This window comes from Vanacampus margaritifer, chromosome 1, assembly GCF_051991255.1.
Source record: "Vanacampus margaritifer isolate UIUO_Vmar chromosome 1, RoL_Vmar_1.0, whole genome shotgun sequence".
NCBI classification, from domain to species: domain Eukaryota; kingdom Metazoa; phylum Chordata; class Actinopteri; order Syngnathiformes; family Syngnathidae; genus Vanacampus; species Vanacampus margaritifer.
The window spans coordinates 27108342-27127653 of record NC_135432.1 but is presented as its reverse complement, the minus strand read 5'-3'; the positions used below and the strand labels follow the sequence as shown (position 1 = coordinate 27127653).

The following is a 19312-nucleotide window of genomic DNA, read 5'->3' as shown; positions in this document are numbered from 1 at the left end:
TGTGTGTTTTCCTTCCCAATCATCCACGCAAGAAAATGTGCGCCATCCCACCTATTTCCCATTAGGGCAAAAAAAAAAGAACAAAAAATATATATTTTTTAAACCTACCCACGCAGCCAGAAGCATAAATTGGTATTGAATGTGGGATAGTAAGCGATTTCCTGCAGAATTGTGCAGTCTGCGTAATTTGCATAATGTGATTTCATTCCTTTCTCAAATAGTCAAGAATGGAATGCGCAATTTGGTGTTAAATTGATACGTTGCGCGCAAGCACTAAACTAATTAATGCAAGTACTACAGTGACAAACGAAACGTATAGTCAATTACATCTATCTATCTGTCCCTATCCATCCATCCATCCTTACTCATCATGGTCAATATAGACGATGACGTCCTCGCGAGCTGCCTGACATCTCTGAAATTACGTCACCCTACTGGAATTTACACTGTGGGTTTCCTGAAAAAGGCACATGATGTTTTAGCGAATCGTGGACGAGCAGATAGGAATTAGCATTAACGCATGAGCACATGCGAACACGTGTATCACATCACAAAAGCTTTTAATTGGCAAGGGCGCGTTTGTGAGATATTATATATGTGTATATATATATATATATATATATATATATATATATATATATATATATATATATATATATATATATATAATAAAACAATGCAATGGAATGGGGAAAAAAACTGAAAACAAATAGAATTTTGAAAAACTGTGATTGTCAAGGGATGTTTTATAAGTTACAAAAGTCAAGGAAGCCCGCAAAATACTCAAATAAAAATAAAAGCATATAACAACAACAAAAACATTAACAACGGAATACTACGCATGTTTAGGCTACTACTTCTAATAATTTACAAACAACAACAGTAACATAATAATAATAATAATAATGATAATATAATAATAATAATAATAGTAAATAACTACAATCATGACTGCTTTCCATTTTCAAATGTTTCATTGAACCACAGTTTGTAAACTTTCAGTGCAATAGTCTATAGCCTATACATAATTATGTCCATTATCCATCTAATTTAGGCTATATTATATTTCTCCTTCAATGGAGGGAAACGTGCTGGTTGTTGCAACGAGTTCACAATCACCAGGTCGAGCCATGTAAAGATGCTGTCCGTAAGGGGGAGGGGAGGAAGTGGAAAGAGGAGGAGAGTTTGATCGTGTGTGTGCATGTGCGGATGCTGGAGGCGTGCACCGACGCCAGGGGTGTGTGTTTGTGAGAGAGCGTGTGTCTATGTGTGTGTGTGTGTGAGTGAGAGAGGCAACCAGTGAGAGTGTGAGCCATGTTGGATGTGAGTGAAGGTGTGGAGAGATGCTGCTGCTGCTGCCGCCGCGCAGCTCCTGACGCACACAGCCTCAGCATCACGCACCACAGCGGGTAGATGCCAACTCTCCCGGCTGAAGAAGAGACGGGGGAGCCTGGGGGAAGGGTTCGGGCGGTGCCGACGCTCCTGGAAGTGGAGTGGGGGACAGAGAAGTGACCCGGGAAGAAGGAAAGACGGTCTCTTTGCCGAGATAGGTGGAGGAGGAAAAAGGAGGGGAGAGACCGAGAAAGGAAGAGACTAAATGGCTACACCGCTGCCGGGCTTCTCCCCGCTCTCGCCTCTGGGTCTTCACCTGCTTTTCTTCCTCGGCTCTTTGTTCGCCCTCACCCCGCGGACGGTATATGCAACGGGGACTTCCGACCTGGGCACCCCGGGCCCATGCCACAGGGATGCCGGTAAAGCGAGCGTGCGCTGTGAGCGAGAATGGGAGCCACCGGGGGACGGCAGGACACAGCTGGAGGGAGGAGGACGACCAACTGCGGGAGGGATGCCGGGGCCAAGGAAACAGGCACGGGAAGGAGTCGGGACGTTTTGGAGTAGTGGAGACGAGCCACCGATACTTCCTCCTCCTTATCTGCTCCCCGGCGTGACACACAGGAGCCGCGCTGGATGGGGGTTGGAGAAGGGCGTTGTTCCGCCTTCCACCTCGGCCGCTTTCAGCTCTTCGCCGGTTCAGAGTGGTAAGAAACGGACAGTACAAAGGACTACCGGAGCGTGCGCGCTGCCACGGCCACACCTAACTCAACGTGGCGCAGCCTTTGTGAGAGCATTTGGCCTGCGCGACGCACCCGGAAGTGGAGGAAGATGTGGCCGAGGGGTGTGGGAGAGGGATCGTAAGGTGAGCGGACTTGGTGCCCCCTCCACGTTTTGCAAACCATCACCGGACCCCGTGCCTTCTCGCACCCTTTCTCGTTTTGGATACAATCCAACGTGGACACAGGCTTCTAATCCTACATTGGAATCACACTCTTGTTTCAGCAACAATTCACATTGGATCCAAGCATCGAAATTGGGTGACATCTTAAATCACCCAGCATTCAATGTTTTCCAACATTCAACTTATCTGCTCCAAAAAGCATATGACGATGATGATGATGATGACGATGATGATGATAGTGATAATGATGGTGGTGGTGGCAGCATGGTCAGGAGGAGAGCTGGTAATTGTTCTTATTTAGGCAGGCACAGCTTTATCGACCCAAGCAGCATTCGAGTGGGGGCTAAGGGAGGCTGGACCCAGCGCGTTAGAGGGGAGAGGGAAGACTGGTTGGAGGGGCAAGAAAAGGACAGAGGTAGTGCACTGGCAACGTTTAGGTGCCGAGAAAAGGGTGAGAGGAGAGCTCGAAAAGGAGGAGGGGTGAGCCAAGGCAACAAATGCATTAACTTATCTAATTATGCGGATAATGATTTGGCTTTTGCGAGTCTGACTCGACAATGTAGGGCTGATAATGAGGACAATACTGCACCTACAACCGAGAGACGGAGCAATGAATTGCTGGTAGAGAAGCGGGATGCTACCAGTGGTTGTTTTTGCTATTTGAAGGGACGACTAACATGTTTTGGATTGTTAGCTGACTTTATGGGTCTCTGGGGAGGGAGAACTCAGGGAAATCCCATCATCCAATTTAGACTAGACAGCATAAGAGAGGCACTAGGTCAGCGTTGTATATGTAACAAAATGCATCAAAGCTCACAAACAGGCCATGATACAGAAATTGAACGCACTGAACTTTTCTTTACGTCTCTTGAAAATGTTAAAGCAACTTCAGAGGCAGATGAGTCAGCATTTTCTATGCAAGAGAAGTTTCCTGTTCATACAAACAAGCTAAGTCCTTTTTTGCAACATGAGCTAATTTTAGCAAAACATCTCGCTTACCCTTCACAAATCAACCTGACCACTTGGTTTAGTGAATCTCCTATTTTGCCCCTCTCTGCAGGTGACAAGGGGGATTCAGTACTTGGGACAGCTCCCCTGAATGTTGGAGTGTTTTTGTGGCGGGGATTCAACATGAACAGTAATAACAACAATGAAGAAGAGGAGGGGGAGAAGGCGATAGACGCTTTGGGTGAATCAGAAATAACTATGTCCAGTGAGCAATGGCCGTTAGATGATGTCAGACCATTAGAAAGGCAGCAGATGGGGGTTGAGGGAGGACAGAGAAGGGAGGGCGAAGCAGAAAGGGACGGGCTGGAGGGCCCTGCTAGGGGAAGAAAATTACAGGTGGGGGAGGGCGAGTTAATGGGCGGGAGAGGACCGTGGGGAGAAGAGGAGGATGAGAGACAGAGCGAGAGGGGGACAACAAAGCCAGGCCAAGCTGGAGAAAGAGAGATAGAGGGAGGGAAGGGTCAGGATAGGTTCAGTAGCACTGCCACCATCACACAGTCAGATATGAAAAGATGGAAGAAAGAGAGCTGGGCTGATGAAAGCCATGATGGGGAGAAGGAGCCAGAGGGGCTAGTCGAGGAGAGGCACAGTTCAAGGGGAGAGAGGAGCCTGGAAAAGTTGATAATAGAGCCAGATGATAAAACCTCGCTGGAAGAAAGGGCGGACAAGGTTTTGATGCCTCGGCCTCGCTCTCGACGGGCTGCTAACAGACATCCTCATTTCTCCCTGTATAACTACCAAGTACAAGTGGCAGAGAACCAGCCACCTGGGACCTCTGTTATCGTCATGTCCGCCACAGACCCCGATGCAGGGGATGCAGGCAGAGTGAGCTACAGCATGGCTCCACTGATGAACAGCCGGTCGTCTGACTTCTTCCACATCCACCCTGATACTGGTCTGATCACCTCCACGCAGATTTTAGATCGAGAACACATGGATCTGCACTATTTCCGGATCACGGGAACTGATCATGGCTCCTCTCGTCTCTCTGGCACCACAATGGTTGCCATTACTGTTGCAGATCGCAATGATCACTCTCCTATTTTTGAGCAGACAGAGTACCGGGAGACCATCAGGGAGAATGTAGAGGAAGGATACCCCATCCTTCAGCTAAGAGCGACAGATTTAGACTCCCCGTCCAATGCCAATATTCGATACCGCTTTGTCGGCGACGCCGCCACAATTGGGAGATCTGCTTTTGAGGTAGACCCACGATCAGGGCTCATAACAACCCGTGGAGTTGTTGACCGAGAAACAAATGAGCACTACACACTCCAGGTGGAGGCAAGTGACCAGGGCAAGGAACCAGGCGCACGCTCAGCCACAGTTAAAGTTTTCATCACCGTGTTGGATGAAAATGACAATGTGCCACAGTTCAGTGAGAAGCGTTATGTGGTGGCGGTCAAGGAGGACGTGAGACCTCACTCGGAGATCCTCCGTGTGAGTGCCACAGACCAGGACAAGGACAGTAACGCTGCGGTTCACTATAACATCATCAGCGGGAACAGTCGTGGCCAGTTTTCCATCGACAGCGTCACAGGGGAGATCCAGGTGGTGGCGCCTCTGGATTATGAGGCCGAGCGGGAGTACACGCTCCGTGTCCGTGCGCAAGACAATGGCAGACCGCCACTGTCCAACAACACTGGCATTGTAAGCGTGCAAGTGACAGACGTCAATGACAACCCGCCCATCTTTGTCTCCACCCCATTTCAAGCATCAGTACTTGAAAGTTCACCCGTCGGAAGCTCTATCCTCCACATCCAAGCCATCGATACCGATGCTGGCGACAATGCGCGTCTGGAATACAGGTTGACTGGCACCAGTTCCGACACACCGTTCGTCATTAATTCTGCGACGGGCTGGGTCACTGTCAAAACCATTCTTGACAGAGAATCTGTTGAACACTATTTCTTTGGTGTGGAGGCCAGAGATTATGGAATGCCACCTCTTTCTGCCACAGCAAGTGTTACCATAACAGTTATGGATGTTAATGATAACCACCCGGAGTTTTTGAAAAAAGAATATTATGCCCGCCTGAATGAGGACGCTGTGGTTGGAACAAGTGTGGTTACTGTAACAGCTATGGATCGGGATGTCAATAGTGCTGTGACTTATCAGATAACAGGTGGGAACACTCGGAACCGCTTTGCTATCAGCACCGCAGGGGGTGCCGGGCTGCTCTCCTTAGCCCTCCCACTGGACTACAAACAAGAGCGGCGCTATGTTTTAACTGTCACGGCCTCAGACCGCACGCTCCACGACACCTGTCAAGTGCACATCAACATCACTGATGCCAACACACACCGGCCTGTGTTCCAAAGCGCACACTACTCTGTTAGTGTGAATGAGGACCGGCCAACTGGGAGTACTGTGGTTGTCATCAGTGCGACAGATGACGATGTTGGTGAAAATGCCCGTATCACATACTTCCTGGAGGACAATATCCCTCAGTTTCGCATCGATCCTGCATCAGGGGCTATCACGCTGCAGGCGGAGCTTGATTATGAGGACCAGATGACCTACACTTTGGCTATAACAGCTAAAGACAACGGCATACCACAGAAATCAGACACGACATATGTGGAGGTGAATGTCAATGACGTGAATGACAATGCACCTCAGTTCCTTAGTCCCAGATATCAGGGAACTGTGAGCGAAGACGCCCCTCCCTTCACCAGTGTCCTCCAAATCTCAGCCACAGATCGGGATGCACACGCCAACGGCCGCGTCCAATACACCTTCCAAAATGGCGAGGATGGAGATGGAGACTTTACCATTGAACCGACATCTGGCATTGTACGAACTGTTCGCCGGCTGGACCGCGAGAGTGTGCCATTTTACGAGCTCACAGCATATGCCGTTGACCGAGGGGTACCCCCTCAGCGAACACCTGTCCACATCCAAGTGACGGTTCTTGACGTTAATGATAATGCCCCGGTCTTCCCAGCTGATGACTTTGAGATTCTGGTGAGGGAAAACAGTGCCGTGGGCTCTGTGGTTGCCCAGATCACCGCCACGGACCCAGACGAGGGCGCCAATGCCCAAATAATGTACCAAATTGTGGAGGGTAACATTCCTGAGATATTCCAGATGGACATTTTCTCAGGGGAGCTGACATCACTTATTGATCTTGACTACGAGGCTCGCAACGAGTACGTCATTGTAGTCCAGGCCACCTCAGCTCCTCTCGTCAGCCGGGCTACTGTTCGGATCAAATTGGTGGACCAGAATGACAACAAACCCACCCTCCAGGACTTTCAAATTATTTTCAACAATTTTGTGTCAAACCGTTCAAACAGTTTCCCCAACGGGATTATTGGGAGAGTCCCCGCCAACGATCCTGACGTGTCGGACCGACTGTACTACACGATCGACAGGGGGAACGAGCTTCACCTGCTGCTGCTCAATCACACCAGCGGGGAGATCCGACTGAGCCGTAAACTGGATAATAACAGGCCGCTGGTGGCTCCCATGCTGATCACTGTCACAGGTAAGAGAACAGGAATGGGGACACGGGAGGGAAGTGTGGATGGGAGGAATAGTCGTCCACGGTGACAAATAACATGAAGAAAACTGACTACTCCACAGGTTTGTAAGCAGGGAGGAGAAAAGCTTAGAATACTTTTTTTTCTTTCTCATCTATTGAATGGTGGAATGGTGTGTGAATGAAGTTGTTTCATTGTTGGCTATAGATGGAATAATTCCTTAAATATAGTTAAACTGTGCTTTGCGCAAGACTGGTGCTGGTTCTGAAACAGGTCCCACAGTATTAATTTAGCTGTGGTTTGAGTTTGAGATGAGTGAGACAGCAGAGAATTGAACTAACAATCAAATGAGATATTTGGTAGATGAATGACTACAGGTCAAATAATGAGTAAGTGAATTGTTACATAGTACTTGAATTATTTTACCAGCAAAACTTGTGTTATTAATGTTACAAATTTGACCTTATTAACCCTTTATAAGGCACCCATTGAAATGCTATGAAATTCAAAAATATCACATTTTGAGTGTTATTGGGGGCCATAACCAGAGTTTATTTATTTTTTGAATATTTAAAAAAAATGTCTATGCCTTGCAGAAAACCATAGTAAACAAAGGTGCCATATTTGGTTCCTCGCCCTTCAATGGTAAAACCCCTTCGGGTATGTAAACTTATTAGCACAACTGTAAAAAGAAAAAGAAAAAGAAAAGAAAAGAAACGCCACTTAATGATGCAAAAATGCTATGAATTGTCACCAAAATTTACATGCACATCTATTTTCATGTCAACCTCTGAACATATCAAAAACAATTGCCACAGTATTTTTGATTTTATGGGCATTAAGCTTTTGTCTTACCGTACAGTGCACTGATAAGTTTACATACCACTAGGGTGTGTAAACTTTCAAGCACAACTTTTGTGAAAAGAGCATGCACGTTTCACATTAGAACATAAGTGCTGATACTGATTCCATTCTAAATAAATAACAGTGTAACACACAGTACAACTTTATATACTGTCTCTGAACAGAAACGTCTTAAAGAAACGGTCGTTGGTGCCAGAGAGCTGAGTGTTGACATTGAAGTGTGGTCATAGAGCAGGCTTTCCCAATCCTGGTCCTTGAGTGCTGTAGTCCTGCAGGTTTTGAAAGTTTATGTCCTTCAACACGCCTGATTCTAAAGATCAGGATCATTATCAGGCTTCTGCAGAGCTTGCTGATGAGCTGATTATATGAATCAGGCGTGTTGGAGGACATAAAAATTCTACACACTGTCCCTTTAGTAAATTTAGGGGTGCACATAATATAATACTTTATAATAAATGAAAAAAAAATTATGATGAAAAAAAAGTATTTGTGTGCCTTATTTCCCTTTAGCTGGTGTTTGTCATTGCATGTGGTATTGTTCATATTTCATTAATAAGTGGCATGTGCTCATTTATTGTCTCCTGTCCAGTGGAAAATGTGAGGAAGCTTCATTTAGAGATACTAAATAAGCATCCGCGTTGTGGACTTTTAAATGTGCCAAAAACGCTGCCCCTCTGACTTGTTCTACAGAGCATTCAGCTTGCTTGAACTGACTCACAGTGTGTATTCATATTAGATTCTCCCACTATCTTACCCCTCCAGGATGTGACAGTTATGAGATTATAATGAAACTACAGTCAGCGCCAGTCAGGCTCGGAGCGAAGCTGTCACTTTTTCTCTCTCTCTTGCTCTGTGTGCGTGTCTATGACTCTCGCCTTTTTTTATTCTATACACATACACAGTCACTCTGCTCTTATTTCACCATATACATATTTTTTGCACTCATGCATAGACCATCTCTGCATCCTTCCTTCACATTGAGCCATGCTTCCTACTTTCATTTGAACTCACACCTCACTTGTCGGAACTTCACTGTTATTCTCCAAACGACTCCTGGGTAGCTGCCTTCTCCTACATGACACAACTTGGCTTTCCATACCACTTCCTAGATGGGTTGTGCATATGCTTTGCGTTTATGCAAGAGTTGTGTGCGCTGTGAGCAGGCAGAATTTCTGCATGTTTTTTTTTTACATTATGCATGATATTTGTGCGTGTTTTTTTCTTCATTTTTAGATCACAAGTGTGTACTCTCAGGTGGCTGAAAAGCTTTGTGCTTCAGAGGGTATTCATGTCTTTTTAGTCAATAGTATCTGTGCATGGCAGAGAGCGCTCGGGCTGCACTCCCCTCTTTTGTCTTGGCCTCTCCTCTAGTTCTTTCTCTCAGTTTCCACTCTATTGATTCTCTGCATAAGTCCCATGTTTTTGCTTCATTGTAGTTTAAATGTGTTGCCCATTCATGTTTAGACAGTTTTTACGCACATGATTATGCTCAAATATCTTGCTGCAGGGCCAGCCATTGTACTGTAGACGGATCATGTTTTTATTGCAGTTTGGCACCACAAAGGAAGTCAGCTCAAGGTGACCTTGATCAAAGCAAAAAAAAAAAGAAAAAAATATCTAGTGGCCAAGAACGGCTTTGGTTGTACTCTCCAACTCTCAGGGGCAAGGCTCTGCTGGAGGACAAAAAAAAATACAATTTGTTCTGGGGGACATCAGTACTAATAGTGTTAACTCAGAGTGGTGAAGCACAATTTTGCCTGATGCATAAGGAAACAACAACAAATGCTCACAACAGCGTATTTACAATATAAAGGGTGCCATTTATAATGAATAGTTTGCACATGCCAATACATTTTTAAAGTTATCATTCTGGGGAGATTAATTTCCTCAATACAGTAATATTTGTGATTCAAAAATAATAATAATCATACTATGTCTAAGCAGGTTTAAAACCAACTCATCTCATTGCATTGCACAGATTAGAATCAACACACTTAAGTAAAATGATTTTATACAATATCATATATCCTAAGGAAAAAAAAATCCTGTTTTGAAAAGTTCACTCCTCATGCCCCTAAACATGTTTGCATGGAGAAATGAGCATTTAAAACAAACAGCAAAGAAGATGCCACCACATTCCAAGCTGCAGATTCAGCATTTTCCTTTTCCCCCCATTTAAGTTTGTACTGTGAGACTTTTAGCAGTTCTCAATGCTCATCCAAATAAGCCTTGATGGAGGTTTATGTTATGTTTTGTTCCATTCTAGTTTAATATGTTGAGTTTCATTCAGGGAGAGGAGACCATAATGTGAAAGCAAAAGCTGAAACCTCATGGGCATGCAACCACAGCCGCCCGCATGCATTGACTGACTATACTGTATACATACTGTACAGGTCAAGCCACTATAGAGCGCTTTTACCAGCCCATTAGAAGCCATTAGGTGTGCTCTTGGACCACAGTTGCTTGCCAGGAGTTAAATGTTTCAGGTGGTGCACAGAGAACCAGATGGCCTTTTTTTTGGAGTAGTTAGAGGCCAGCAACCATGCCAGAGCCTGAGACCTGTGACCCTGTCAGGAGCTTCAATGGCCTGCATATTTCCTCATGTTGCTCAGCGGCTCACATTCTCATTGCGTGCTTCAACGGATGTGCACACACAAGCAAGCAAGAGTCGTCGCCGCTGCACTAAAACGGCAGCTAACAATTCAGATTTCGACATGTGGCAGGAGGGCTTCACGCCACACACAAAAGTAGTAGAAACATATTGCATTCTTTCAAAAAGGGAGTAAAAAAAATGTCAGAAAACTGTAGATACAGTCCTTGAAAAATAAGTACTGTAATCAAGTATTTTTACTTTGTTATTTCCCATGCAGGATGTTGGCAGCTGCCTCAATCCAGCTGCTAACTGCTGTCACGTGCATGTCAGCGAGGTCAAAGTTGCGCGGATTTGTGCGAGGCTGCAGATCAACTTATGAAGTACAATAGACGCGATGTGTGTGTGTGCGTGTGATACGGGCTAATGGGCAGGGACTTAATAGGCGAGATGGCTTTTGTGTCGGCGCAAGTATCCGGTTTAATGTAAAGGATTAAAGCTTCTGTTGTAAAAGGCTGCTTTGAACCCTAATGTTGCCAGGGTTGCTCCGTCTGTGTGTGTGTTGCTGTTTTTTCAACTGAGTTCTACTTTTAGTATAATGACTGACCTGAGGGCTTGAAAGGCTTTCAAAACAAACAGAGCAGAAATCAGCAATCCAGCCAGTGGCTGAGCTGGTTGTGTGTGTCTGCGTGTGTGTTGCAATGATACATCAACAGTACTTTGACTAGAATAGAATGATATTACCACGTAAATTGCGTTTTAGTGTTGACGAATGTTGCACAAAAAACAAAGCTCCTATAACGTTGGTTAATTTATCACAACATATATTACTTCTGTCCAATGTGTTTGTATTCCAAACAATTTTCCGACAGAAAATGAAAAGCAGAAATGATCTGTTCCAGGATCAAATAATCAAAAATGATCATAGTTGACTTTTATTAATGTACAGCCAATGATTTCAAACAAGTTGACCATAGTGCCAAATAAAGAGCCTGCGTAAATTGTCTCTCTATGTTTTTTTATTGGGAAGGAACTGTCACAGCAGTAATTTGTGAGGTCAACCTGCTTGTGCACTTGAGGCCTTTTCCAGCTGCAGAGGAGAATCACATACAGGCCCAACAAAACCATGTTGACAGCGCAGTGTGAAATAGGATTGAACCCATCCGATGGTGTTGACATGGACTGTACACTAATGGGCTGAAGGCACCATGACAGACATTTTGTGTATTTCTGAGAAGCAGCAAATGGCTTTTGTTCAGCCTAAATCCAATTTTTGCATTTTTTTTTTTTAAACGGTTGCATGCTATTTGTAATAAATCTCCCCCTTTGGGCTTTTTACTTTTAATCCCAATCTCTTAAATGAGCAAGAGAGCAGATACTCAGCCAGACTCTTAACCACAACAGTACCAATGAATATGAATGAAGCAAGAGGGGCTTTTAAGCATTTAATCCTGTCAGACGTGTCTGCTATATCTACATCCCATGAATTTGTGAGCATATGAAGAGATATTAATTTAAACAAAATAGATTAACACCATAGTAACTTCAGTGACTTTATCTTTGATAATAGTCATTTTATTCTGATATTTGGTAAATTAATTGAGTGCATTTGTTTTAGTTGTCAGCCATGTACAGGTGTCCACCTGAAAGTGGGGGAATGGCTGCATTTTATGCAGCACAGGTAATCAAGGTGCTGTGTTTTGTTGACTCAAGTGCTTGATTCAAGGATGCATTTATTTGCACTGTATTCATTGTTGTAGCTTTGTCACCATGCATTATTTACAATACAGAACTGTCACTGATCAGTATTAACACACAACTGGACCGTTTGAATTTAAATAAAATGCTTCTTTGTGTACAAGATTTGTTTGAGGAACAAATGCTTCTGTCTGGACGGGGCCTAAATAGACCAACACTAATTGACAAGACGAGACACACCTGGGCAAGACACAAGTGTCAGGGGGCACTGATTGGTTGACACACGAGGAAGGTCAGGCAAACACAGGTGGATCACATAAAGCTTGACGAGACAAGGGAAAACCTCAGGGGCAACATAACAAAACAGATGACACAGGACACAAACACCCAAAACTAAACAAAAATCCCAACCCCACAAAACCGAAACATAACAGAGTGTTTGCCCACTATTTTCTTGTTTAACCAGTCAAAATTATATCCTTAAGATACAAAAGTTGCTTTTGTCTATTAGCAAACTAAAAGGTGCGCCGTTATGGGTTTTTAATACCAATCTACAGTGGAATGGATTTTTTTTTCCACATCAGAAATAATGGAAATCAGTTGTAGGGCAAAACTATTTCCATTATAAATATTTATTATCTGTAACGTTTGAAGTATCTTTTTCTCCATTCGCCGCAGCCATACAAGTATAAGGATATTAATATTTGTAATGTGTAAGCAGCAATCAACATTTCCTTATGTAGGCGGATTTATGATTTGCATTGCTCACGCATGTCATTTATAACATTTTTAATTGTCTTAGATGTGTAAAACAAGTTGACGACTGTAACAGCAAAATAACAACCAGAAAAGACTTTTAACTTGATGCATGCTGAGAGTTCGAGGCACACACTTGGAGCAGCAGGTGACTTGGCATCCGGGGAGCAGTTCCGGGTATCCGTGTCTTGCTCAAGGACACCACAGCCGGGGGTCTGGAGGCTTATGGGGGTTGATGGTCCATTGCTGCATCCTGTCAAACTCTGTCCACACTTTGCTGAATCGGATGTTTTTGTTTTTGCCCACAATCGTCTCCCGGTCGATGACTTGACCGGGATCCCTGCAGTTTCAAGCTGTGATCTTTTTTTTTTGTTGGGGAGAGCTCAGTATTGTTCATTCGGTAATTTTACCGATTTGACATGTCATCATCATTGCTCTTTTTTTTTTTTTGTATTCAAGCTGTGATCTTAATCACTTGGTGAAGGTGGCCCCACTTCATTCCTCTTCAGATTTCTCTTCACTTGACATACCTTGTTAGGTCTACTTCTCTTTTGGAAAACAAGTTCTAAAGGTGAAACCACTACATGCAGAGTTCATCTCATTCTCATTCATTCTCAGAAATTTTGGTTGAATTTCAAATGACCTCAAGGGCATTTAAATTTGCAATTTTTTTATAACCGTATTAGCTAGATGTTATATTTTCATGGCGGCCTAGTAAAAATACATTTCCATGTATGCTTTCAGCTCAAGCTGTGGGCTTCCGTTTTGCACGACTTTGCAGACTATTTGCATCCGGCTTTCCTGGATGTGAGCTTGCAATGCTCTGACATTCAAGAAGCTTTCAGTGTCCTATTAGTCAGGCTACCTGGCAAAGTGAGATAGCGGAGAAATCCCCACTTGTCTACCCACCAAGCAGACCCACTTAGCGGCAGAACACTCATCGGTTCTTATGTCGAACTGGTTTTCTGGCACCAGCGGGACCTCACTGGTGATTCCGCATCAGCATGTTCATTTTTTTAAGGCTTTATGAGCGCTCTCCCCGCTTTTGAGGGGGAAGATGATGTCGTCAAGTCCACAGGGCTTGAGAAAGCTTCTCCCGAGTTATTTACAAAATCCTTTGTTCTTCCATTGTGCAACAAAATAGCAAAGTAACTTTCCATTTGTGGACTTTGTGAGATATTAATGTTTTATTGTCTCCATGCACGCTAAAGCGTCAGAAAGGCTGATACAATATTTATAACTTAGATGCTTTATTAGGAAGTTATATGCAAGATCACCTGTCCTCACATCACATCACCACTCAAGAGTGTTTCACAGGGGTTGCATGGCTTTCTATTCCAAAGCCGGATGTATATTTCTGAATAAATAAATAATGGTATCAGTCAACAGTCATGTTTTTTGTCATCTCTTCTCTACAGCTTGTGTGCAGGCTATTCTTTGTATTTTCACATTTGGAGAGACGTCAGGCACACACATCTCCACTTGAGATGGATGTTTGTCTGACCTTGTTTGTTCAAGTGGGATTGTCCGACTGATGGTGGATTTGCAATGTGTCAGTCAAAGTCCCATGTGCTCCTGAAGCAAGCTTAGACTTTTTAACCTTCATCAGACTGAGATAACTGATTGTTGTGCTAGGTCAGAGAGCAAAGTGGAGGACATTTTTTGTTTCAATATAATTCCAGAAGATATTACCTATGGTGGGCGGCACGGTGGCTGACTGGTTAGCACGTCCGCCTCCCAGTGCAGAGGACGTGAGATCAAGTCCGGGCTTGGGCCTTCCTGGGTGGAGTTTGCATGTTCTCCCCGTGCTTGCGCGGGTTTCCTCCTGGTACTCCGGTTTCCTCCCACATGGCAGGTTAATTGAACACTCCAAATTGTCCATAGGTGTGATTGTGAGTGTGGATGGTTGTTCGTCTCTGTGTGCCCTGTGATTGGCTGGCAACCAGTTCAGGGTGTACCCTGCCTACTTCCCGAAGCCAGCTGGGATAGGCTCCAGCGACCTTTGTGAGGAAAAGCGGTTAAGAAAATGGATGGATTACCTATGGTTTGTTTTTGCTATTCTGTGCTATAGCAGAGGATTTCGCTCATGATATTATAACGTGACAACAATGAATGTCCAAATAAAAACGCAAATGACACTTTGTTTTGTGGTGTGCTGAAGATGTAATAAGATGGCAGGAACATATTATTTTTGATTCTGTGACAGGGAGTGCGAAGTCTTATCACTGGCAAAAAGAGAAAAGAATGCAGACAAAAAAGTGAGAGAACTCGGTATTTTAAGCAGGATGCGTCTTGCTTTTGGAGAAAGACTCAACGGGGTAAATGGGACTCTGCATTCTGTCTGTGGCAAGGGGAACAATTCCATAGATTTCTAGCACCTAAATGAAACAGTTTCTTGCTTGGTTCATGTTCCACCCCGCCACATAATTAATTACCAAACAAAACAACTCAATACATTTTACGCTTGGCAGTGGTTATGAAAACAATCAGTCTGCTCAATCAATACCACCAATGGTTTTTGGGAGTAGCATTTTTTAAATTCTGGCTTGAAGCTTTTTAAATGACCTCCCAACAACTTCAAAATGTAATAAATAAGTGTACTTTATTATTGGAGCGTGAGCAAAGTACCATTCTGTATAATGTAGGAAAAATACATCGACAATCAAGAGCAGTGTCAGGAGATTTGTAATTACACTGTGTTCTGTAAACACACTGACGTGAAATGTATACACAATGTGTGTGTGCGCGCGCATGTGTCTGTGTGTGTGTGCATGAGTGATTAAACCCTACTCCAGCAGATTATCCACAGTCATTCCCAAGATTTCTGTAATTTAAATGACAATAGGAGATCAGCTTCAATTTGTGCTACATGATGTGCAGTGATGACAATAATGAAATAATGTTGCCCTTTGGCCCTCGGAAGTTGACGATGATAAGATGCAGTTTATTGAATCATACTGTATGCAGTGTTATCAGTTTGTGTATCAAGACTACGTAATAGGTCTATGTAGTCTGTAAGTGTTCATCCATATTTTAGTGTCTTACGCCTTAATGTCCCTCCTCCTTCTGGCTCCTTATTTGTCACCCTAGTCTGTGTGTGCATGCAATTGTGTGTGTGTGTGTGTGTGTGTGTGTGTGTGTTAGAGGTCAGTAGGGAGTGAGGCTCCTCATAATCCGGTAATCAAACCAGCTGCCACCCCACCCAACCCCCTCCTCGCTTCCGCCTTTCTCTCTCTTTTTTAGCACACTCTCCTTCTCTTGATTTCGCTTATTGTTTTTCTTACTTACTTGTACTGTATACATTAATGATTGATTCTCAGTTCATCATTTTCTCGTGATTTATTTTTTCATATTAATATTTAGTAAGACATATTTTATTTTATATTATAGTGGGCTGTTTTTTAATTTAAAAAAAGAAATCCTACATTACCCTCCATTGTCTTTTTCTTCCTTCCGATGTCTACAAACTTCCTCTTTCAGCTTCTATTTGTCTTATTTTTGCAGTCATGGTTGAAATTTTGCACATTTTAAACACTCTGGGCCTGGTTTACTAAAGGTTTGCAAACTTGTCAGTTTTCAAACTAAATTGCGCATGCAAAATGTGGAGGCTGATCCACCAATGGGGTCCAACCAGGATTGTGACTGTCAAACTCACAAAATTGCAAAAGTGTATATGTAATATATAAAATCAATATAACCTAAATATAGAACAAAACAAAAAGAACGATGTATTTCAAGTCAAGGTGTCAGTTTGTGGAGCAATCTGGATTATAAAACAAAATCTTCTCAGTCTATCTGTAGTTTTAAAAAAATGTATAAAAGCACAATTACTGGAAAAATATATATAGCACAAGGACATGCTGTTGAATTATTTTTTATAGAATTGTTACATTAAAAGTGACTTGACCGCTCGCTGTCATTCATTTTGTGTTTATTTTTTTATGTTGATCAGGGGCAGATAGAACAAGTTTTCACTTCTTTCTGTCCCCTTTTCTTTGCTTTTATTTTAAAGAGTGAAATACATTTGAACAGATTTTATTTTTTTTAAGTAGTGTATACTGTATGCAAAAGTGGTGGCTGATTTTGATACTCTATATGGCAAGTCTGAAAGGAAGGTAGAGAAATCGGTGCCAGTATAGGGCAAACAAAACGAGAAGCTGTGGGGGGAACTTTTCTGCTTGTTTAAACATTTTTGCAATGCCCCCAAAGTTCTCTTGCAACATATCGTCCATTAAGCAATGACATTTTCGAGCCTCATAAGGATGTAAGCAGGGCTGACTTGGAGCAAGTCAAAAGAAGGAGTCACGCTATCTCACCTATGACTAAACGACTTTCGAGTTACTTTGCATTTCTGTGCATGTGGGTCATTTTACATCACTAGCTGCATTTTTGGATATTCCGAATCGATTCAAATCATTCTGAATGAAGATCTGTGGTCACCTGTTTACATGTGACGTGATCCATTCCAATCTGCCGTTTACATGCTCAGCTCCTTTAATCAGATCAACTCCGCATCAGCCGTCGATCACATGATTTATCAAGATGGAGTTCATATGCATTTCCGTCAAGACAGAGCATGCGCATACCGGATGCAACCTCGCCATTTCGATTGAAGTGTTTACATGACGCTCATTCGGCTTGACGAAAGGAATATACCACCCCTGTGATTCCGAATGAAATTCCATTCAAATTCAGCCTCTTCATTCGGATTGAAGTGTTTAAATGGAGCATTTTCCTTCCGTGTGGCCTTTCGGATTCATTCAAATTGGAATACATGGCTCCATGTAAACTCGGCTATTGTGACAACCAGTGCTGCCCTGTGCCAGAGCAGTTTTCTGAATGTGCTGCCCCATGTTGTTGGACATGGTTACAAAGGCTGGTGATCAAACCCACAACCACTGGGTTGGGAGACAACCACTCTACCACTGAGCCATGCCACCCGCTAAGTCAGGGATCGGCAAGTTCGGTTTTTAATTACGTTCTGCAGAAGCCTCTCAGCTGTGTTCGAGGAGGGAGACATCCAAAACATGCAGGACTGCGGCTCTCTAGGACCGAACTTGCCTACCCCTGCGCTAAGTGTAGTAAATAATTGTAACTGTAAGTGCAATATTATGCAAGATAGGCTCCATCCAATTACCACATTTTCAGGACCAGTGAAATAAAACAATATATGTATTTTATGTAGTTGGGGTTCTCAAAATGATCAGTGTTATTTATTTTCTGGAACTCATTTATACATAATACATATCATTGTTTGCCTCCACTAAGACTTCCAATTCCATCACTTCAAACTTTATTTTGCGCGTTTGGTGCTCTCGCAAATGTTCCGTGTAAAAAGCATCAGAGCTTGCTAAAGAGCAAATCCCTCTTTTAAATATTGTCTCCACCACTTTTACAACTGTTGCCAATGGTGCGCACAATCTATCAGAGTGAACACACAATTGAGAACTCACTATTTGGGATCTTAAATAAAGTAAATCAGCCCCTCTGTGTCATCGGTCCCAAGCAGTAGCCTACCTTTCAGTGTTCTCTCACTTTTCACGGGTGATATGTTCCATGGTTTCCCACGCTAAGGGAAAAATGATGAGCGCACAAAAAGCCTCACACAGGATACAAGGCACAGACGTTATATGAGGACGATGAAACCGCCGCTTACTAACTACATTACGCTTTTTCTTTTTAGTTTAAAATGGCTTACCTTAACCAGAATCCTGCATTGCATTGTAGCCAAAGGTACAAGAGTTTTCCCATTCACACTCTTGGTTTTTGTAAAACAAATTTCCTCTAAAAAAGAAAAGAAAAAGAAATGTATTTTTTTTGACTGGTCCTACTTAGAAGGGGAAAAAAAATGGCAAGAGATCCAGAAAATAGCGCGGTACGACTACAATAGTCGAAGTTATGGTCACAATTGAAAACCCGCAATATAAAACCACAAAGTAGCTGTTTTTCCTCCCCCAGTTGTATTACTCATTGTAATCCATGGGCAGATATGTTTTTGTTTAGAACACATAGTCACATTCTGTATGTAACAGTGCTTGAAATCTTAACATGGACCAAGAGTGATATTGCGCTCTCCATTGTTTTGCTGATGAGTTAATGAAGGGGAGTCCTTCAATCTTAAAAGATAATTTTTGATCCAATTTAAGATTAAACAGAGAATTGGTGACCAACTTAATAAAATTGCTGGTAACATACGATTGAATTAAGTTACTCCAAAGTGAATTTATTAAGTTTAATGAATTCTGAGTTTGTTAAACTTGGCGTGGTGGCTGTGGCTCAGGGTGTAGAGATGGTTGTTCAGTAACCAGAAGGTCAAGTCATGTGTCGTTCAAGGCACTTCACACACATTGCCTCCAGTGCTTCTCACACTGGTGTATGGAAGGTGCGAATGTTTGGTGGTGGTCGGAGGGGCCGTAGGCGCACACTGGCAGCCACGCTTCCGTCAGCAGTTTGGATGTGTAAGTGCATGAATAATGTATCCGTTCCATTGTAAAGCGTCTTTGAGTATCTGATTAGATAGAAAAGCGCTAAATAAATCTGATGCATTATTATAAACTTAATATATTCACTTTGGATTAACTTTCAATTCAATTCATGTGTGACCACTTGAAGCAATTTTATTAAGTTGGTCAACAATTCTCTGTTAAATCCTAAATTGGTACAACAATTTTCTTTTTA

General features: G+C 43.1%; 1 protein-coding gene across 2 annotated transcripts in view; it reads left to right on the top strand.

The window, feature by feature from the left end:
- Positions 1–1203: 1203 nt before the first annotated feature.
- The window catches only part of celsr3 (cadherin, EGF LAG seven-pass G-type receptor 3), a 76756-nt gene continuing 58647 nt past the window's right edge, over positions 1204–19312 (top strand). The window contains exon 1 of one of the 2 annotated variants that reach the window (XM_077544089.1): positions 1204–6731. In XM_077544089.1, coding sequence (XP_077400215.1) covers positions 1598–6731 — 5134 coding nt within the window. In that variant the 5' untranslated portion in view covers positions 1204–1597. The remainder of the gene's footprint in view (positions 6732–19312) is intronic. The other variant, XM_077544096.1, reaches the window with a different exon arrangement.